Source organism: Carassius carassius, chromosome 6 (genome assembly GCF_963082965.1).
Source record: "Carassius carassius chromosome 6, fCarCar2.1, whole genome shotgun sequence".
NCBI lineage: Eukaryota > Metazoa > Chordata > Actinopteri > Cypriniformes > Cyprinidae > Carassius > Carassius carassius.
The window spans coordinates 4892852-4914458 of record NC_081760.1 but is presented as its reverse complement, the minus strand read 5'-3'; the positions used below and the strand labels follow the sequence as shown (position 1 = coordinate 4914458).

Genomic DNA, 21607 nt, shown 5'->3' with positions numbered 1-21607 from the left:
GCACATAATAACAGCAAAAAAATAAAATAAATAAATAGCAAAGATAAATTAGTTTTTCGAACTGGATAATCATCATACATAAATAAATAAAAATCTCGAACACCTGCATTAATCAGTGGGTGTGTGTGCATGTGTCTGGGTGTGGTTTGTGGACAGTGTAAAGAGACAAATAATCAGAGCTGTTGTCATAATCAGCAAACACAGCCCTGAAGACTGATGTGTGTATTTGTACACATTAATCTCCGTATGTCATTTAGATTCTTTCTCTCTCTCTCTCTCTCTCTCTCTCTCTCTCTCTCTCTCTCCTTGAATAGTTTAAGCTCACTACCTCGAAGTGGCAATGTGGCATTGCAAATGATGATATTCATTTAAAACTAGCAATTTACTCTAGCTAAATTAAACACCATAAAACAGCACATTACATTTCTAAACGTTCCTTTACATGCATGCACACTTTGCCAATGTATTCTTATCATGATTAATTACTTGGAACTAATCGCTGGAATCACTGGATTTTTGGTGCTGTGGAACTTATAAATGGAGATTTGAGCACCTTGAGGTGGCTGTTTTTGTAATTTCCAGGTATATGTATATTTAAATTAGGTTCTCTTGTGCATTGCAGTGGATGCAATGGACTAAAACTTTTGAAACATTATGTTGAGCTCTCCTTGACTAACTGAAATTCAAATACATACATACTGTACATACATAACTTATTCTGATGACGTCATCTAGAATTTTTGTCCTTGAAGAGATAAACTGCACCAAGCAAATCACTTTGCGTGCACCTTTTTAATGGCATGTTGATGTAGAGTATTAAACAGCAATGTAACATTCAACCACATCTTGTTAGCCCCTGTTGGTAGATGTTGCTTTCAAGAACATTTCGGTTGGTCCGTTGAGTTAATTTAGAGTAGAACGCCAGTGGGGTAGCCATTTGTAATGCCTAATCAAAACCCCATAATATTTATACAAATGTATACAGTAATTTAACATTTGTGTATAAGCCAGGAGGCTAATTGGCTAGCGGTATGCCAAACTGACACACTGGGTGATTAAAGATCCTAAAAACATGCTGTTTATAAAATGTTTATGCATTTTACAGAAAAAAAGCTACAGTAAAAACCTGTTAATTAGTTACTTTATCATGTGGTAAAAAAAGAAGAAAACAAAAAAACACTGTGATTGGTTTAACATTGCATTTTATATCATTTAAATTGTTAATACTGTCAAATTGATGGTTGTTTTAAGGAAAGACTGTAAAATTAATTACTGTAAAATTTACCATGAAAATAATATTAATATTATAGCACTTAATTAAATAGTTACAAGTTGCAAAATATAAAGTCACCATTAATGTATGTATGTACAGTATGCATGAATATTTATTTTATTATTTATTTATTTATTTGCTGTTTTTTTTTCATACATTTAACAATAATTTTTTGTGTATATGTTTCTGATTGAACTGGCATGATACGATAATTATAATTTCACAATCTTTGTTTGGTTGTATACTATAACCTATATTAGCATAACTGACAAGACATTCATGGTCATAATAACAGTCAGATGACAAACATCAAAGCAATTATATATATATATATATATATATATATATATATATATATATATATATATATATATATATATATATATATATATATATATATATGATTTCTAATAGGTCTGAATTATCTCATTAAGTTATTTCAGCTAATAGAAACTTAATGGGCAGGCTGAATTTTTCATGACAACTAATTGCCTTTAAAATGAATGGAAATGCTAATTGTTAACATTTTTGGAAAGGATGGTGGTAAAGGACACTGGCAGAGTCCCCGTGCCGCACCTGAGTCCCCACCATCACACACGTGTCTTCCTGTTGTCCTTGTCCGCCCCCTGAGCATCTCTCGCTCATGTCCTCTCTGACACCCAGTGCTAATGAAATCATATCCCACTCTCTCAAAGCGGAGAAGCCATTCATTATGCAGTCTACACTTCTAAAAATGAAAAGTCAATTACACAAAAAGCAAATGCTGTGTCCCCTTAATGTCCTCTCAGTTGTTTGGCCTCTGGAGGAGGTGTTTAGAAGAGAGACAAGCTCTCAGCAGGACTCGGTGCGCGAGAACAGCCCATGCACAGATTATTTTCGTGTCCCTCATTTTCAATAATCTGCACAGGGACCTCGTGGCGATCAGCAGGGTGCCTCAGGTTAGCAGAGACGGATGGAGGGATGGAGAGAGAGAATGAAAACAAGATCTGACAGCACAAGCTTGATGCTGCATTTCATCACCAGCTCACTTCCAGCACACGTCTCATAAACACCCCCATCTAAATCCTGCAGCCCAATAATTTAGCAATGCAGCGTTCCTGCAAGAAGGTCAAGAGGAGCATTATTTCAGACTGCCATTTATCTGAAACACACAACTCTGGGGGGTCACAGGGAGAGGATGCCCTAAACGGTCAGTCTAAGGGATTTTGAGGTTCTTAACCTACTTTTTAAGGTTTCAAATTCTTGTGACCCTTCAGACACCATTCACGCTAAACAAATTTTACTGTGAGATTATGTTTTTGCTCACCAAGGGTCCAAGGGTTATAAGTATTATCAAAAAAAAGTTAAAAAATAAATAAAAATATTGCAAAATATGATTAAAATTTATAACTATTTTGTTTTGAAATAACTATTTTGAAATTATTAGATAATTAATAGAGAACAATGGCAATAAGACAATTCCTATATATATATATATATATATATATATATATATATATATATATATATATATATATATTTAAAAATAAAATAAAATAAACTTTTGTTATTATTATCAAAGTTGACACAAATTTTGCTTCCTAAAATTTTTATGTAAACTTTGATGCTTATTTTTAGGATTCTCTGATTAATAGGTTCAAAAGAACAGATTATTAATTTTTTTTATAACAATGTAAATGTCTTTGTTGTAACTTTTGAATATAATGTGTGTATATGTTTAATAACAATATCCAACACTGTATGTGTGATTTCTAATGCTTTTGGAATACTTGCAAACTTACTTGTCTTTTTAAAGCTAATTTCATATCTTGTGTTTTATGTATCCTTAATACACAAAATAAAATAATATTTTCACACTATTTTCTGGAGATTACATACAATAAAAAGTATTCAGTTCTTCTTTTTTATGCAATTAATGTAACATGTAATTGATAATTTACAGTATATCAATCCCTGGTAAGTAGTGCCCTATGTTGAAGAAATATATTGTAAAATATTTTGCAGTCCATATAAATTTCCTGCAACCCCATATGCAAATCCGGTGACCCCATTTTGGTTTGTGACCCAAGGTTGAGAACCCTGGTCCTAAAGCCACAAAGACTATGACAGATTACAGCTCTCAGATATTTAAGCGACTCCCTTATGAACACAGGATAAAGTCATGATCGCAACACTCCCGCTTCACGCTCACCACAACGCAACGGTGCATCGATCACCTGAACTTATGGGCCATATTATAAAAACAGAGACCTCTGCACTCCTGGGCCAAGCTAGCAGAGGACAGCCCAGCTCTCTGGTTCTCAGCACCTCCATACAATTTCTGTTTTGAAGATTAATGTTCTTGCAGCGATTGGGTTCAGGGACGAGAGAACAAGGAGAGGAGGGAAACAAATAGCAAACAAGTGTGTGGAAGCGACAGGTGATACAGATTAACTTTAGCTATTCCATGTAATTCCCTAAATATTCAGTCAATGTCAAGAGAGCAATGACAGCCTAAAGGCAACAACCCTGCAGAGTCGGTCAATGTCAAATAGTGGTTATAGAGGGCACATTGGTGAGAGTGTTATGAGACTCCAAACTGGTAACAAACTTTCAGTGTAGAAGTGAATTCACATAGCATTTGTTTAAAATTGTGTAACTGAAAAACTGTTTTATTTTAACCTTATTATGATTCTTCACTTTCATCGTTTAGCATCATTTAATGTTGAATGCTTGAATTCAATTCAAATAAATAGAATACAATAGAATAGAAATATACTTTATAACAGTTACACAATCAACAACACCACCATCTGAGACTATCTGACAGCTATACGTAAGTAAATTGACTGCAGAGGCACTAAATCAATACTAAACAAAAAATGAGTCTTAATAGAACAGAGGAAGTCTCTATAGGAAGCAATTTTTGCCCCCAAACAGTACATATCTGGGGCATTTTTATCACTTTCATTGACACTGGTTAATTTCTAGTCCTGCCTTGTACTTAATAAAGCTCCATGGGGCAGAAGTAGCCTGAGATTTAATTTTAAATGATGTATTTATCATAGAAGAAGCCATAAGAGTCAGATAATGCTTGCTGTGTTTTTGCTAGGAAAGCAGATTTATATGCTATATTTAGAATTAGGTTATACAATTTCTAAAGGCATATCTGAACATTAATATAGCATTTCCCAGCTGAAAAGACCAGGGTATGTTTGCACAACAACTATGTACTAAAACTGGAAAAGTTTTGTGCATAGTCAAAACGATCTCTGTTCAAACAGATCTGTGAAAATTACTGAAAACACTGCATAATGCATGCCAGGCCAGTAGCTGGCAATGGTACTTTGTAAACACTACGCTGCACACATTTCTATAGACACGTAATATGCATGTGCATGACGTCACCGTTTTCACAAATTCACATTTTGTTGTTTACATGGAGATGATAACGGTATCAGTTTCAAAAACTTGCACTTTGAAACATGTTTTCAAAAGTTTGAATGACCAAAATGCATAAAACATTTTCCGTTTTTAGTTGACAAAAAGTTTTGTTTAAACACACCTAAATTTGTAAATTTGGATCCTCAGCCTTCATGTCCCGGTGCAGTTTTGCGACATAAATTTTATGAACCAGGGATGAAGAACACTTCCACAATTACCTAGAATGTCTAATGGTTTTCCCTTTACTGTAATTCATTAAATTACACCTCCTTTTATTGCAATTCAAATTCATGTTCAACTTCCTGTAAGATGCAGCCCATTTAATTCAAATCCCAAGTAATGAGTTAAATAGGAAACCAATTATTCAAATCTGAATATTGCCAAATCCTATCAAATCAACACTAACCCACATAAAACAGCTAGCCACAGTCAGTGGGAATTAAAAATAATAATAATAAAAAAAATACAGAGGTCTCAGTATTTATTTGCTGCCTGTTACTATAGTAATACAGGGAAAACAATGTGTGTGGTGGTTGCTTTCTCTGTTCACCTTAGCACAGTAAAGCTGTGATCTGCCATATTGAGGGAGAGCATCTCATTTTTTCTGGCTTTAGGGGTAGTTGCTACTGCTCTGATCTTACAGCTAGTTTGAGTCAGGTAGCTCTTTTTATGCACACACAAACATAAACATAAACTCTGCCTTGCACATTCTGAAGTGAAAAAAAAATGCTGACCAGGGAAGAGGATTCACTTGAAAATACCAGAAAGCACAGGGACTCGAGAAACCACTGTGGCTGCATTGAGATAGAGCAGTAATTGTGGGAGGCCCTGAGCCTGGCGGGCAGCCGGCCCCAGAATGCAGCCTGCTGTCTTTTGAAACGTGATGGTGAAACTGAGCACCAAATGAGAACAAAAACACAAGACAATGGGGGTTTGCAATGGGGGTTTTCTGAATAAATGTGCATGAGTCACTGTGAAGTACAGTACATTGCATAAAAAAAGAAAGAAACATTTATTTTATTCCTGTGATGTCAAAGCTGAGTTTCAGTAGACATCGATTCAGCTTTCAGTGTCACATGGTCCTTCACAAGCAGATTTGGTGCTTAAGTATGTATGTATGTATTTTCAATGTTGAAAACTGTGCTGCTTTTTTCACCCCAGAATTATTTGATATATTTAGAAAGTTCAAAAGAACAGCGAGAGTTCAAAATCATTTTTTGCGAGGTGGTTGTTACACTTTTGGGTCTTGTAGAGTCTAAAACAGAGTCTAATAGGCTTTGGGATCTTAGTGCATCTTAATATTCAAAAATCAAATGAAAGATACAAGGGTGAAATCTCAGGAAACAAAACATGTGAATTAAAAATACACATTAAAAAAAACTAGAGTCATAAAGGATTTTGAAATTATGACCTAAATTATAGAAAATACCTGGACACAAGAAGGGTAGCCAGACAAAACATAAGAAACCTGAAACAAAACCTACATAACTGTAACAGTTGGTGTACGCTGTACCACCAGATTTTAGTGTTCTTCCAGTTTAATCTCTGAATATATTGCAATTATTGTGTCATTTACTAAAATGCCATCTAGGTAATTAAGTAAAAGCAACTACATTTTTTTTTTATTTTTAAGTTTGCCGGCAACTTATTAACAATGATGAATTCTGAAATTGTCAAGACAAAGAGTTTTTTGCTTATTCAAATTCGATTAACTACTTTCATGTAAATGAGCAGATGCCAGTTAGTAGTACAATGAAGTTCCAAAAATAAATAAATAAAAATACAAATTAAAAAAAATAAGGTTTTTATTGCAACACTGTAGGAGTTCCAAATATTGAAATATTGTAGTATCTCAAATAATAAATGGTGAATAGATGTATGAATGAAAAACACATCAGCTGTAAATGAAGGGCGCGCTGTGAAAAGAGAAATTGTGAATTCATGTGACATGTCTGTGAAAATCTAGTTTAAAATTGCCACTCACCCACAGTGAGTTGTCCTGTCAGCTGGCCAAGGTTATTTCGTGCATTCACCGTCACATTGCGGTCTGACTGTAAGACCAGAGGACTGCCCTGAAACAAACACAACAAAGACAGAAACTGATTAAAGGATCCTGCATATTAAAAGAAGTTGAACAAGATAAAGCGGAACAACCTAAAGTTGCTAGGTACATTAGAACACACCTAAAATACTACTACTACTAATCTTTACTAAACTTTAATGGACAAAACTCTAAACAAAAATTTTATATTACAGTTTTTCCTCATTCACTTTGGTGCATTTCTCAAATCAGAAATGGAATTCTCAAAACTACTTGTACAACCTCCACATCATCTAGTCATTTATGCACATCATAAAACCACTTTCTCATTCTTTTGAACAAGTTGCGATTGCTTCATGCAATTGATTACGCACATTTATCTGCGGTTTCCTACATTATCAGTTGCTAATGTCATGTTGTTCAAAATGTATTATATAGTTTTCTGTGCAGTAGTCTTACCCCCCAACACCTCTAGTCTTTAGTTCATTGTATAAGTCATAAAATTCAAAATATTTAATCTACTTGTCATAAACTGCCAAGCACACTTTTTATTTTTATTTTTACACATAATTCTTAGTCAATTTGGCATGAATTGTGCAAGTGAATCTTTACTAATGAAGAGAATGTAGATGATAAACCAATGATAAACCATTAATCTGAAATAGTTCAAAGGTTCATCTCATGAATCTTCAGTTGGAAAGTTTATACTGTATAGACAGAGGACAACACAAGAGTTACAAATTCTGAAAATGTACTTATTTTCATCTTTGTGCCCATATTTCATTTTCATTTTCTATATCACAATGGCATTGTAAAAGGTTTTTTTATTGTTATTTTTTGGGTCAGACCACTAGTAAAAGTGTAACTGAGAATTCTGTCTCTTTCAATCAATATCCCACATACAGTAATGTGTAAATTTTTACTTTTGAAATGTAAATGGATATATGGCATACATAAGCATATGGCATACTGTTCAATACAGTAACAATCATCCAAAATGTTGCCATAGTTTACATCAGAAATGCACTTACTGTTTTGCAAATCTCAAGGATGATTCGAGAAATATACCAAAGCAACTGAGAAAAACTGTAAGAAATTACATAAAAATAAAATATGTATTCATTGCAGTAAAATGTGTGTCATATTGAGTACATACTGTGGGACAAAAAACTAAACTTTTACAATAATAGCTGCTGAGAATAAGCTGATGGAAGCCATGAAAGACATTTAGATAAAGGAGACAGAACTGACAATAACGTACATTTCAAAGGCATCACTTGTGACCTCTTGTTTGTTGATTTAATGTGATGCTATATGTAATATATGTAATATCTGAACTGTGAGAGACTATGTGTGTGTGTGCGTGTGTGTGTGTGTGCGTGTGTGTGTGTGTGTGTGTGTGTGTGTGTGTGTGTGTGTTGTTCATAGATGAATGCACTTTGGCTTGCTGGGTGTGTGTCTGTGTGTGTTCATGCATGCAGGGGTGCATGCTGTGGATCACTGGATTCAGTTTCTTCATGTTCTATGCATCTTTGATCATAGTGACCTATACATCCTCTTCCACCACAGAACCTCTGCTGGCATTGGTATTGCCTGATGTAAACTATGGCAACATTTTGGATGACAGTTGCTGTATTGAACAGTATGCCATATGCTTATGTATACCATATATCTATTTCAAAAGAACACATTAGTGTAAGTGGAATATTGATTGAAAGAGACTGGATAGAACTCTCAGTTACACTTTTCCTAGTGGTCAGACCAAAAAATAAATCAAAATAAAAACCTTTACAATATCAGTGCTATAGAAAAGGAAAAAGAATTATGAGCACAAAGATGAAAAAAGAAAAAAAAGAAGTCCATTGTCAGAATTTGTACTCTTTTGTTTTGCTCTGTCAGTACAGTATAAGCTTTCCAACTGAAGATTCATGAGATGAACCTTTGAGCTATTTCAGATGAATGGTTTATCATTGGTTGATCTACATTCTCTTCATTAGTCAAGATTCACTTGCACAATTCATGCCAAATTTACAAAAAGTCTAATAATAATGTGTAAAAAAATGTGCTTGACAGTTTATGACAACTGGATGAACCATTTAGCATTTTATGACTTATACAATGAACTAAAGACTAGATGTTTTGAGGGGTAAGACTACTGCACAGATAAATATATAATACATTCTGAGCAACATGACATTAGCAACTGGTAATGTAGGAAACCACAGATAAATGTACATAATCAACTGCATGGATATACAAAAGCAATCGCAACTTGTTCAAAGAATGAGAAACTGGTTTTGTGATGTGGAGGTTGTACAAGTAGTTTTGAGAATTTAATTTCTGATTTGAGAAATGCACCAAAGTGACGGAGAAAAACTGTATACGGAACGTTTGGCAAAACTATATAAAATGCAAAAGAGAATTGACTAGGGTGCCATATAGTGTTCGGGGCCCTGGGCTGCAGCCCATTTTGCTCATTAGGATAACGCGGCCCTGCCGGTCATATTCATGAGTGCATTCAATTGTGAAATCAGCCCATCATAATTAAGTCTTTATATTATTTAGAGTGTGTTTGTGTGTTACTTTTATAAGCTGATGTAAAGCTTATATGTAAAGAATCTTAGATTAGCTTCAAAGCATACATTTACATTACTTCATTTAGCTGACGCTTTTATCCAAAGCGACTTACAATTGCTATATATGTCAGAGGTCGCACGCCTCTGGAGCAACTAGGGGTTAAGTGTCTTGCTCAGGGACACATTGGTGTCTCACAGTGGATTCGAACCCGGGTCTCTCACACCAAAGGCATGTGTCTTATCCACTGCGCCAACACCACCCCAAGCATAGCACTCCCTTTTCACATTAATCGACCTGCCAGCCAATCACATCAATACATCGACAATGAAGTACAGTGAAGGGCCACAAGAGCAGGTTCCCATTTCTTTGCTTGTTTTTTTTCTCTGTGTGTGTGTGTGTGTGTGTGTGTGTGTGTTTGTGTGTGGTTAGCAGGGGCGTAGCACCAAATTTTGGGCCCTGGGTACAAACCATCTTGCTGGGCCCCCAATACCATAGTGATACCAATGGGTAAGGTATTGCATTTTTATCATAAAAACACTTAAAATGTAAACAAAATAGGCCACACTCTGATTAATATATTTTTGTTTTATTGTCGAAAGTACTACTTACTGAGATGACCAAAGGTCTAGCAGGTCCAAACCTGGACTAAATCAAATATACTGTAAAGCAGTTCTGAAAATGACCATACCAAATGAGAAAAACTTTGGTCTGAAACACAAACTAAATAATGTCAGTTTTTACTAAATGCCCATTGACGGGTCTTTGCATGCGCAAATTTGCTGATCAGGTCTTTAAAGTCCAGTTTTTTGCTAGTATTTGAACAATAGTTTTCCTGTGCTTATCAGTAAGAGTTGTTGGCCATAATCCTGGGTCCTCTGACAATCCCTCTCCAGTATCCCTAAGTCTCTCATTCTCTTCTCTTTCCTCTTCAGCTCTGTCCTCCTGCTCCTGACTACCTTCATCACATTCTTCACTTTCCCTCTGATCACTTATATGAATATCAACCTCATCTTCTATTTCTGCCTCTGCTACAAGAGGAAATAAGCAAAATGGGTACATTGTTATTGTACACATTTAAACTTTAAACTGTAAACTTTAAACTGTAATTAGTAATTACACTTTAAAGTTTAAATGTGTACAATAGCAATGTACTAATTTTGCTTATTTCCTCTTAACACTTAATTACTAATTACTAAGTGTTAAAAAGCTCACCTTGTCTCACTGTCACACTCACATCCACCTCACTGTCACTGCTTTCACCTAGCCATGATGAGGGGCCTGCTGCTGCAGGGTCTGACTCTGAAACTGAAATATATGGCTTCAAATGGTTGCTAAAATATCCTTTATTGTCACAATACCTTTTTTTTTAAAGTGTAGGCTAAGTACAAGATAATTGATGATTATTTGTCTGTTTAAAATAAATGCAGACTAGACTATAGAATCACAGGGTAAACTAACCGCCAAACTAGACATTCAGTCTTTGAATTATGTTTTAAAATAAGTCATTTTTCAATCATTAAGATGTGCATTATTATACTGAGAACAATCCTGTACTTAATGTAAGAGCGTGTGCGAGCTAATTTGCATAACAATGCGGTAAAATAGGCGCTAACGATCTGTGTTTTCGCGGGTGTTAGATTTTGACAATGGAGGGAAATATACAGTGTTTTCATGTAAACTTCTGACTCTGAGAGTGGGGAGAACTGCAGCAGAAGAGGAGACAAGCGTTTAGGCAGCTGCCTGGAGTGGCAGTGTGTTGAGCTCCGTCTGCTTCTCACTCCCTGTTATTTACGTAAGGGATAATGTATAACGTTAGATTACATTATCCTCCGCTTCGTGTCGGGGTCCTGTTCAGCCTGTCGGGGTTGTTATTCGCTATAACGACCGCCTCTCTATACATTATCCCGCTTATTACATGGCTACCCACAAAATAAATAAATAATTTGCCACGAATTATTGATTTAAAAAGGAGTTTATTGATTTAAAAACGATTGTATTGCTTCCGCCAAAGAAAATAGTCCATAGCAACGCGCTGTTTTTCATGGCAACGGTCTGTTATACTTCGCAGCGGTCTTATCAAGAAATAACAGACCGCATTCTACATTGGAATTCAGCCAAGCCATGTAATAATCAGAAACATTGTTTGCTCGCTATGAAGGGTGTGATACTATAAAGTATTGGTATATTATTCATAAATGCAAACATAAATGTATGCTATTCTACCGGGAGTAGATATTTATGTTAAAACATTGTCAATGCTTGATGATGCATTTGGAGCTCACCTCTCTTTTCAAAAAAATTTGTGAGCAACTGCTTGCCCTCATTTGCCCTTCTCTCTTTATTCTGCTTCTCTTTTCGTTTTTGAGCCCCTGATATTCCTTTCTTAAGGAGAGACATGACTCTTCACGGCTCACTCCAGCTCCTGTCTCAACAACTGATTCAATCACCGCGGGTCCGCAGCAGAAGCACCTGACCTGCGGGTCGTACCATTTGCATTGATTCGAGAGGGGTGTGGGGCCCTGCACAGCATGAAAATGACTTTTTTATACCAAACCAGCGCCTAACTACAAGTTTAGTTTTGCACAGGAACTTTTTTAGTTGTACATAAATGCTATACAAATGTTAGTGCATGTATATGTATGTATAGAAAACTGACTTCTAAGGGCCCCGGGTACTCGGTACCCTTTACCCCCCCAGTCCGACGCCCCTGGTGGTTAGTGTGTGGCCTATGTAGTTTTTTTAACAAAAGCACAGTAAACACTTCACATCAGTCATAAACGTGTAATGACAGAATGATTTTGTTATTATAAAATGTGTGTGATGACTTAATTCTGACTATTTTCACTGGCAGAGATAACAGACCAAACAACTGTCAAAACTGTGTCAAAACTCCTTAAGTTTGTATTTTTTTTTCTACACTTCCGAATAAATGTTTTTATTCAAACAGTATAAAATTTCTCAAGCAAGTTATAGGCATTTATTATTATTATAGGTGCTTTTCAGTGACAAACAGGACTATTTAGTTTACTAAATAATGTTTAGGGAGTAAAGTAAATGGAAAAAGTATAATATAATAACAAAACATGGAAGCAAAGTGACTTTTTGAAGATAGATATATTTTCAGTATTTTCAGTATTCATTATTTGATGAAAAACAAATGCAAGCAGTGTAACAAGTAGTGAAAACAATTGTGCAAATGGTCTTGTGCAACAAAATTACAAACAGTGCAAATGATTCAAAAACTACACACAAAATGAGACAGAAATATAACGAGTGCAACAGAACAAACATTGCAAAAGATCTTTACAAATTATATAAGAATTATTTACATAATGTAACAACTAAATGGATCGCTCCTCTGGCTGTATTCTGCTTCAGAAATGGATTCTATCGGGACATCGCCGAGCAATGTTAAAACATAAAATCCAGCACTTTATCTGATATGTTCGGCTGTTTCAGTCTTGGTTTTGGTTTGATTTATGTTAAAAGTGCTTTGCTGTGTGTTTTTCTGTGCTGTGTCAGGGAGTGTGTTTGTTTTCATGCACACACGAATCAATTAGTTTCACTTTGAGCTTGTTCCAAAGAAATATGCTAATTGGTGTTTCAAAAGACCAAAACCTATGTTTACTGTAATAATAATAATACAAAATAAAAATAAAAAATATAAAAAATACATTTCATCTAAATAATAATTTATTGTGTGTGTGTGTGTGTGCGTGCATATATATACATATATATTGTGACGAGTGGGGCGGGGCCGAGGGATGTGGGAACACGAGTGAGGCCGGTGGAGTGATTGGGAAATCCGCTACACCTGCGACCCACCACCGGTCTCGAGTCCCACAGAGGAGATGGAAGGATATAAAACTGGAGTGACGATAGTAAAGGACGAGAGAGGACCAGGCCTTGGCTTTTAGTTGTGTTTTGATTTTTATTTTGTGCGCATCAGTCGTCCGCAGTGTTGGGAAGGTTACTTTGGAAATGTAATAGGTTACAGATTACAAGTTACCCTGTTTAAAATGTAATAGTAGTGTAACCTTTTCAATTACTTTATTAAAGTAATGTAACTAATTACTTTTGAGTATTTTTTGATTACTTTTCTAAATTTGTGAAAATTAAAGAATAATAAATAAAAGCATATACATCAACTTAAATACAGTTATCTAATAAGCATGTGTCGTATTCTGTGTAATAAACTCCTGAAACATTGGTGTTTTTTTTAAACTGCTGTCTCTGTACATGATGATAGTTTTCTCAAAATAAGTAAAATGCACATGAAGTGACACAGAGCAGTTCTAGAAATTATGTTTATGTGCTCGTGTACTCCTATATTGAGATGGCAGAGGTTGAAAACACTGCGAGCTTCAGTAGGCCTATGTGTAGTAAATGAAACCATGTCTTTGCCATTAATTTACAGGAGGGGCGGACTGGGAAAAAAATTCAGACTGGAAAATTCAAACTCATACAAACAAATTCATGGACAAAACTATTTTTTGTATGGACCTGACATAAAAAAGGTTTAAATCTTTAATTTGGGGACATGCAAAATAATTAAAAGTTCTCTCCTGAACTGCACCTTCACTTCCATTTTTCTCTTCAGTCTCTTTATTTTGCCCTGTTATCCATCTCTCTCATGACTTTAATACTCAAGATTGAACAAAACTATACTTTACAATACAATACTCTACAATACTACAATATCTTTATAGAAAAATCCTAATACTGTACACAAGTCATATTTTTACCTTACAAAAAATTACCATGCTTTTATTAGCCTATATAAAAGTAAAATAACCTTGTTTTTTTTTTGCAAATGGATTTGTATTTATTTTTAAATAAATACATTTGTAAAATAATTTTACATTTTTGGTTATCACAGTTTAACAATAGTAACCATTTTCTCTGGATTTATAGTTAAATATTAAAATGTTAATTTTCGTAAGGGTTGTGTTGTTGTCTGTCGTAGCTCCCCCTAAACCTATAAAAAAAAAATCTGATTTTTTTTTCAGCTAAATTACTACTGTAACATTACAACAGATAATAATGATGTGCTTTATATAGTATTTTGAGTGATGACTGATGAGCAACGTGCTGCTGCTTGATTAAATAAATTAAAAAACAAAGACAAAAAAGCATCTTTACAGATGAAACTGACCTGAAACCCTGAACAGGAGTTCTGCTTCTCTGCTCCAGCAGTCCACTTTATTCTCTCTCTCTCTCTCTCTCTCTCTCTCTCTCTCTCTCTCTCTCTCTCTCTCTCTCTTTCTCTCTCTCTCTCGCATTGATTACTGAGTCTGATCCAAACCGTTTGTCGGAGGCGCGGAGAGCGTGCGAGTCATGACTAACAATTCATGATTTATTAGAGATTTAATTATCAAATGGCGGATTCGCAAATGATCGCTTTAGTACATTCGGCAGGCAATTATACAAAAATGATATTAAATAGTGGGGCAAAATCGGCTACCAGGCCACCGGGAATTGCCCCGTTTCTCCCGGTGTCCAGTCCGCGCCTGATTTCCACAGACACGCAGAATGTGCAAGTCATATATTGAATTTTTGGGGCTTTATATTAACAGACACTAGTCGATGTCATGTTTTGATTCAAGTGTACTGACCTACTTTTGATTTAGTCATCCAAAATGTGGCATATTCCGTCCGCGTTAGGCATTCCGTTTTTATGACTGGATTCTACGAACCAGACTGTGTTTCCGCATCCCGGAAATTATTAGGGCGGTATGTCTCAGAATAGTCAGTGCAATTTGGGAAAGAAATCAGTTAAATCTGTATGTGGATGTGTGTAAATATTCAAATGTAATCCCCTTTGTAATCGTAAAAAATTTCAAAAGTAACTGTAATTTAATTACTCATTTTTTCTTAGTAACTGTAACTAATTACAGTTACAATAATTTTGTAATTAAATTACGTAACGCCGTTACATGTAACTAGTTACTCCCCAACACTGGTCGTCCGTGAGGGGCTGGTGCGCTGTTTTGTGTTTATTTTGTGATTATTAAAATGTTTCAGTTGGTTGTCTGCCCGTTCCCGCCTCCTACTTCCGGATGAATATTAAGGGTGAATTCATTACATATATATATATATATATTCTAATTATTATTGTAAATTAAACAGATTTCAATCTTGATTATACTGATAATTTAAAATATATTAAAAATATTTGAAAGCTACATGGTAATGTCTTAATGTATTATCTAATACACACACACAAACACAAATCAAATTATCATTTAAATTTATTACAATTCTTTCAATTATTTATACTTTAAAAATTAGTCCTCAGACATTTTGTTAAGTAAATATCAGAAAAGAGTTCTGCAAGATTATTGAGTTCTGCAAAAGCTCCCTCTATAATCAAAGAAGCTAAACTTCAAAAATAATTGCTTATTTACATTGTGTTTCCACTTTCTGTCGAAGTAATTTATCCATGCACAGAACTTTCAGTCACACTTCAGTGACAGAAGCCAACTGTTTTGCATTACAGTGATGACTCCTTAGTCGATCACTTCAACAATGGAAGTAGATTGGAGCTGAAGTTTCTGCACTTGCTGTCTCAGTCTCACACTGTATAATTAGATCCAGATGATGTGAATCTAATGGAGTAAAACACTATCTTCTCTAATTATCTCAGAAACACCCCTCTTCCCAACACTACATGTTCTGCCGTCAGCTGTTGGATGTTTAAATCTGAGATGGACAGAGTTATTGCTCTTGATCATGGGTAAATAAGCAGTGCAGAAAATGAAGTTCATAAAAGGGCACATTCAAATAAAAAGCAATGAAAGGGCAGTGCAGGTTCATGCCTATGATAAAGCCATAAAAGCAAGCTTTATATTTTCATTTTAATTGCTCTACGTTGACATAAACAGTATGTCAAATGTTCCTTTTATCTAAACCCAACATGACCGGCTTGTGAAATTAGTCACCTGGTGGCTTAGAAGCGGAAACATGCAAATAACCTCATATCCATTTACATAAAAAAATATGCCACTTCAGCTAGAGTGTTGATGTTTATTTCCATTCCAATCAAAAACAGATCCAAAATCTCTGTCCACGCCTCACCGCCTCATTCTTCTCCTTCCGTCTTTACACAATGCAAAGCAGGATACCGAATAAAGAGAGATAATTTGTGTGAATGTCATTCAGGCATGACAATTCTGTGTTCCTCCCAGATGTCCACCTGTTCTTCATTATCTCTCTTTCATTGTTTTTCCCTCTCGTTTAATGACACACTCAAATCCCACACACCTGCTGAGATGCTAAATTTAGACGCCTTATGCCCCATCTACCGTGGCGACCCCTGTGATGTGCTTTACTTAATAGATTCTGTTTGATTGTTAATCACAAAATCTTCACAAGGATTAAATCCATCTAGACACTGTTTCTCAGAAATACTAAAACATGGCTTCACATACAATTTTGCTACTTAGACAGGATAAAGAATGTAATTGTACACTAACATTACTCCTGTCTTTAGCGTCACATCATCCTTCAATAAATTTCTCTAATATGCTCATATATTGTGTATGTGTTGAAAACTGAATATCATAATACTTGAGGTAGGCCCTTTTGACTTCACTACCCACAACACTATGCACAGCAACACCCTGGCAACCATCCAGTGGTATCTTCATTTATATTATTCATATACTATTATAGCGTTTATTAATATTTTTGAATTTGTTTTTCTTTTTATATTTTCAGTTTCCAATTTTTTTTTTTTTTTTTTTTTAAACACGCACACACATTAATGCCAAATTTTATGTTTGAAACCTTGGAATAGATTTTATTCATAATTTTTTTTATCAAATTTTGAGAAGTACAGAAATTATTCATCCGCTGTTTTGCTCTGGTTAAAATACCAGCAGACATTCAGCACCACGGACAGAGCAGCTACATTGATAGGAAGAAGAAGCAAGGCAGAGAACATTGCTGATGGCACACAGGCAGGCAAAACAGATGATGCAAGAGTAAGTTCAGGGTAAAAGCATTCACACTTATCTCCTTCTGGAGTAGAGGAGGAATCTCTCGCCATGAGTAGGAGTGAAATATCAGACTTTTGCATTTAAAGTACTGTCTAACAACCTGACTTAAATTGCATCAGAGAGAGGCATTTCAAATGTCAAAAAACCTATTATGTCTTTTCTCAGTAATGTAATGAGATATTGACACAACACTACTGCTTCTCATTCCATACAATCCAACAAAATATTAGATTAGTAGGGTTGACCAGTTAATCAAATTAAAATAAAATTATGGCATAGTGATATTATAAAAGCACAAAAGGCTGTGACTGAATAATAATAATAATAATACATTCCTAAAAACAAAAATCAAATATTATTATATCAGTATTAAATGGTCACTTTTGATAAATTTTGCACATCTTTGCCAAATACAATTATTAAATTATTTTAAGGTGAGACACTGCAGGCAAAAACACTGTTTTTTCAAGCACCTGTCAATTTTGAGATTTTGGGCTCTTTGGTTTTTCATAAAGTGCTTTTTCAAACTAGTGGAAGGAAAAAATCCAAAAGACACTGTTAAGTGTTTCTTTTATAGCACTTTATCTGTTTGTGTCAATAGCTTTCAATTACAATACATATTTTTAAAGGCCGTTTTCTCTTTTTCTTCAACACTGAGCCATACATCTCCACTTAGGTAGCACTTACACACACCAAACTTGACATTTTTATTCCTGTCTATATTCTGAAGGTTTTTACAGAGGGATTTGTTCATATATATTTTCCTTGATTATATACAACATATTATTCGCCCCAAAATTGTGAAAATATATTGTTTTCTGGCTGTTCAAAGTATTTTCTGAATTATGGAGTGGCAAAAAAAGATAACCACAATTCCCTCTGTAAAAACATTTGACTCTAATATGTCAAAAAAATTAAACAAAAAATTTGAAACTGACTTCATCTAGTGTTCAGATTTTTGTACTAGACATTTATGCAAATTAGCACATATTTCATTAAATAATGCCTCATTTGCATATTTAAACATAACTTTTTTGAAAAATTGTAATACAAAAAATGTTTGCAATAATCAATGTAATCAATCAACTGGGTAAGTAAGGTGATAACTATTAGTTATTTTTTTTGCCCTATTCACCTGCAGTGTCTCGCCTTAAAAATAATAATAATAATAAAATAAAAAATACCCCAAACAACTGTGCATTTTCTCAATAAGATTTCATTTAACATTACTACTACAGGAAAAACCTTTTTTTAAACAACTTACAAAAACCATATTCCATTCATCTAGCCTTCCTCTGGGAAGGGGTGGAAACCAAACCTTTGCTATAGATGTGGCAATGCTAGGAATAACAAACCAATTTATCTCCCTGAAGAATAAAAGTAATAAGTTTCCATTTATGGCACTATAATATGAATGTATGTCCCTGCACCCTAAGGGGGGATAAAGCTTAAGACCACACTTTTGCCTTTATGATGGTATGTCTTAGGAAAGACTCTCAGGGTAAGACTTTGTGCTTCTTACAGAACTAAGAACCATGGAAGTGCAGGTGATCTTTCAGAGGGCAAGACCAAATAACTTCACAACTCAAGGTGAAGTGTAATTTTATTTTTTATTTTTTTCAATGTTAAAATAAATTTTTATATACCAGAGAAATGTGCAGAGACATTCTGTTTAGTATAATTTCTAAAAATCTCCCTAGCAGAGTACCTGTTTACGATTAAATAAATAAATGCAATTATTAGACTGGAAAAAGGAAAATGGTATAGAAACGTTTTTCTTTTAGAATTGCTTGTAAATTTCACAAATACTTGCAAAGAAACAGCAAGTAGCACACTGAAATAAAAGTGCAATTTTTAAGTAGAATATTTAAATATTTTCTTGTAAAACATGCTCCATTAATTTGTTGTTTTATGTACTACTTTGAAAAATATTACTACTATAATTATTATTATCTATTTTTTTTTTGTTTTGTTTCTTTTTACAGTGGATATAAAAAGTATCTAATGTAGCACTAGGGTATAAAAAAATAGAATATATAAAATTCTAAAATATCATGTGCTAAGATGTAGTAAGTAATTTAAATCTAAACATCAATATATTTTCTTCAATAATAATAATAATAATAATAATAATAATAATAAACCTTTATTATTCTTTATTGTGAGTTATACATTTCCAACTGCATACCTAATCTATAATTGAGTGCTACAGTTTTAATAATTTTATAAAAATATGCATCTTCAGTAAATTATGTCTTTAGGCACTTGCTCATAACTTTGGTTGCTGAACAGGTTTTCATACCTAAATCATTTCAGTTGTTTGATTCAAGCAATCTAAACACCTAAAATGTAGGTACAGTAGAGTGGAGATCAGCCCCAGTCAGTGCTCTGGATGAGGTCAGCATGTAAAGTGACATTAGATTATGCACACACACACACACACACACACACACACACACACACACACACACACACACACACACACACACACACACACACACACACACACACACATTTGCTTTTGAGTTCTTAAATTGTAAGCAAGTATTTTCAAGGTACCTATGGTGGAAAAAAAATCACTGCCAGTCACTGCCAAACAGCAAGAAAAACACCCATTTGTTTAGTATATCTATGGAGAAATTGTCCAGCATGTCCCTGAATCAGATATAAGCAAGCACAAACACAAATACTGGCTTTCATTGCATTTGCCACTGTGCATAGTTAACACATTTATTATTGCAAGAACAAACACATATGCTCAAACACCCACACACTTGTATATGCATAGCACATTACACAAATACTGTATTTGTATAGTCTATATGCCTATATTAGTGAGATCTGGGCTGGTAACCGCAAAAGCTGTGAATCTGAATTTTTTATTATTGATGAGTATTAGAGGTTGTTAGAACTATGAGCACAAAGGTATGATAAAGTTGTTTGATTTTTTTAATAGTCCCTGAATCACCTAATCATCATCTAATTATCATAAACCAAAGCCTAGACTCAGGTGTATTTGGAATCCCGGACGGACTTAACAACAGATGTGCACATCCAATTTTTGTTTAAGCTAAGGAAGAAGTGCCTAATATATACAGTACAGACCAAAAGTTTGGACACACCTTCTCATTCAAAGAGTTTTCTTTATTGTCATGACTATGAAAATTGTAGATTCACACTGAAGGCATCAAAACTATGAATTAATGGAATTATATATGGAATAACAAAAAAGTGTGAAAATATGTCATATTGTAGGTTCTTCAAAGTAGCCACCTTTAGCTTTGATTACTGCTTTGCACACTCTTGGCATTCTCTTGAGGAGCTTCAAGAGGTAGTCACCTGAAATGGTCTTCCAACAGTCTTGAAGGAGTTCCCCGAGAGATGCTTAGCACTTGTTGGCCCTTTTGCCTTCTGTCTGCGGTCCAGCTCACCCCTAAACCATCTCGATTGGGTTCAGGTCCGGTGACTGTGGAGGCCAGGTCATCTGGTGCAGCACCCCATCACTCTCCTTCTTGGTCAAATAGCCCTTGATGCCTTCAGTGTGACTCTACAATTTTCATAGTCATGAAAATAAAGAAAACTCTTTGAATGAGAAGGTGTGTCCAAACTTTTGGTCTGTACTGTATAAAGCAATAACATATTTATAAATCTATGGATGCCATTTTCCTGTATAAATATATTTAAAAATGTATTTTAAGAATTCTATGAAATTAATTCAGATATTACAACTTTTCCAATGAATGCATGAAGCATGCTTTTCATGTAAACAAAAAAAAAATTATATATATATATATATATATATATATATATATATATATAATTTAATATACACGTATATTGTCTTGAAAAATAAAAAATAATTTTCCCCCTGCTTGTAGTACTTGTGGACTATTAGGAAACACTTTTCAGATTATTATGAAGAAAATATTACTTTATATAACTTGGATCCCAGTTTGCATACATACAGGTGCATCTAAAAGTTTAATATCAGTGAAAAGTGCTTTATTTGTTGTAATTTAATTTAAAAAAGCAATTTTTTTATATTCTAGATTCGTTGCACACAAACTGAAATATGTGAAGACTTTTTTTTATTCTTATTAAAATTCAAGTCTTTAAGTCTAAAAAATGAGAATATTTTCTTGATAAAACACAATGGAGCAACACCAGCAGATGCCACGGCACCCCAAATCATCTCTGACTTCAGAAACTTCACACTGGACTTCAAGCAGCTCAGATTCTGAGCCTCTCCAGTGTACCTGGTTTTTTTATTTGTTTTTTTTCCTTCTGGTTCAG

The 21607-nt window shown here is 34.4% G+C and overlaps 1 protein-coding gene across 1 annotated transcript in view; it reads right to left on the bottom strand.

Moving 5' to 3' along the window:
- LOC132142262 (zeta-sarcoglycan-like) overlaps positions 1–21607 on the bottom strand; it is a 257013-nt gene that overhangs the window by 35467 nt on the left and 199939 nt on the right. The window contains exon 4 of the mRNA XM_059552005.1: positions 6681–6768. Coding sequence (XP_059407988.1) covers positions 6681–6768 — 88 coding nt within the window. The remainder of the gene's footprint in view (positions 1–6680; positions 6769–21607) is intronic.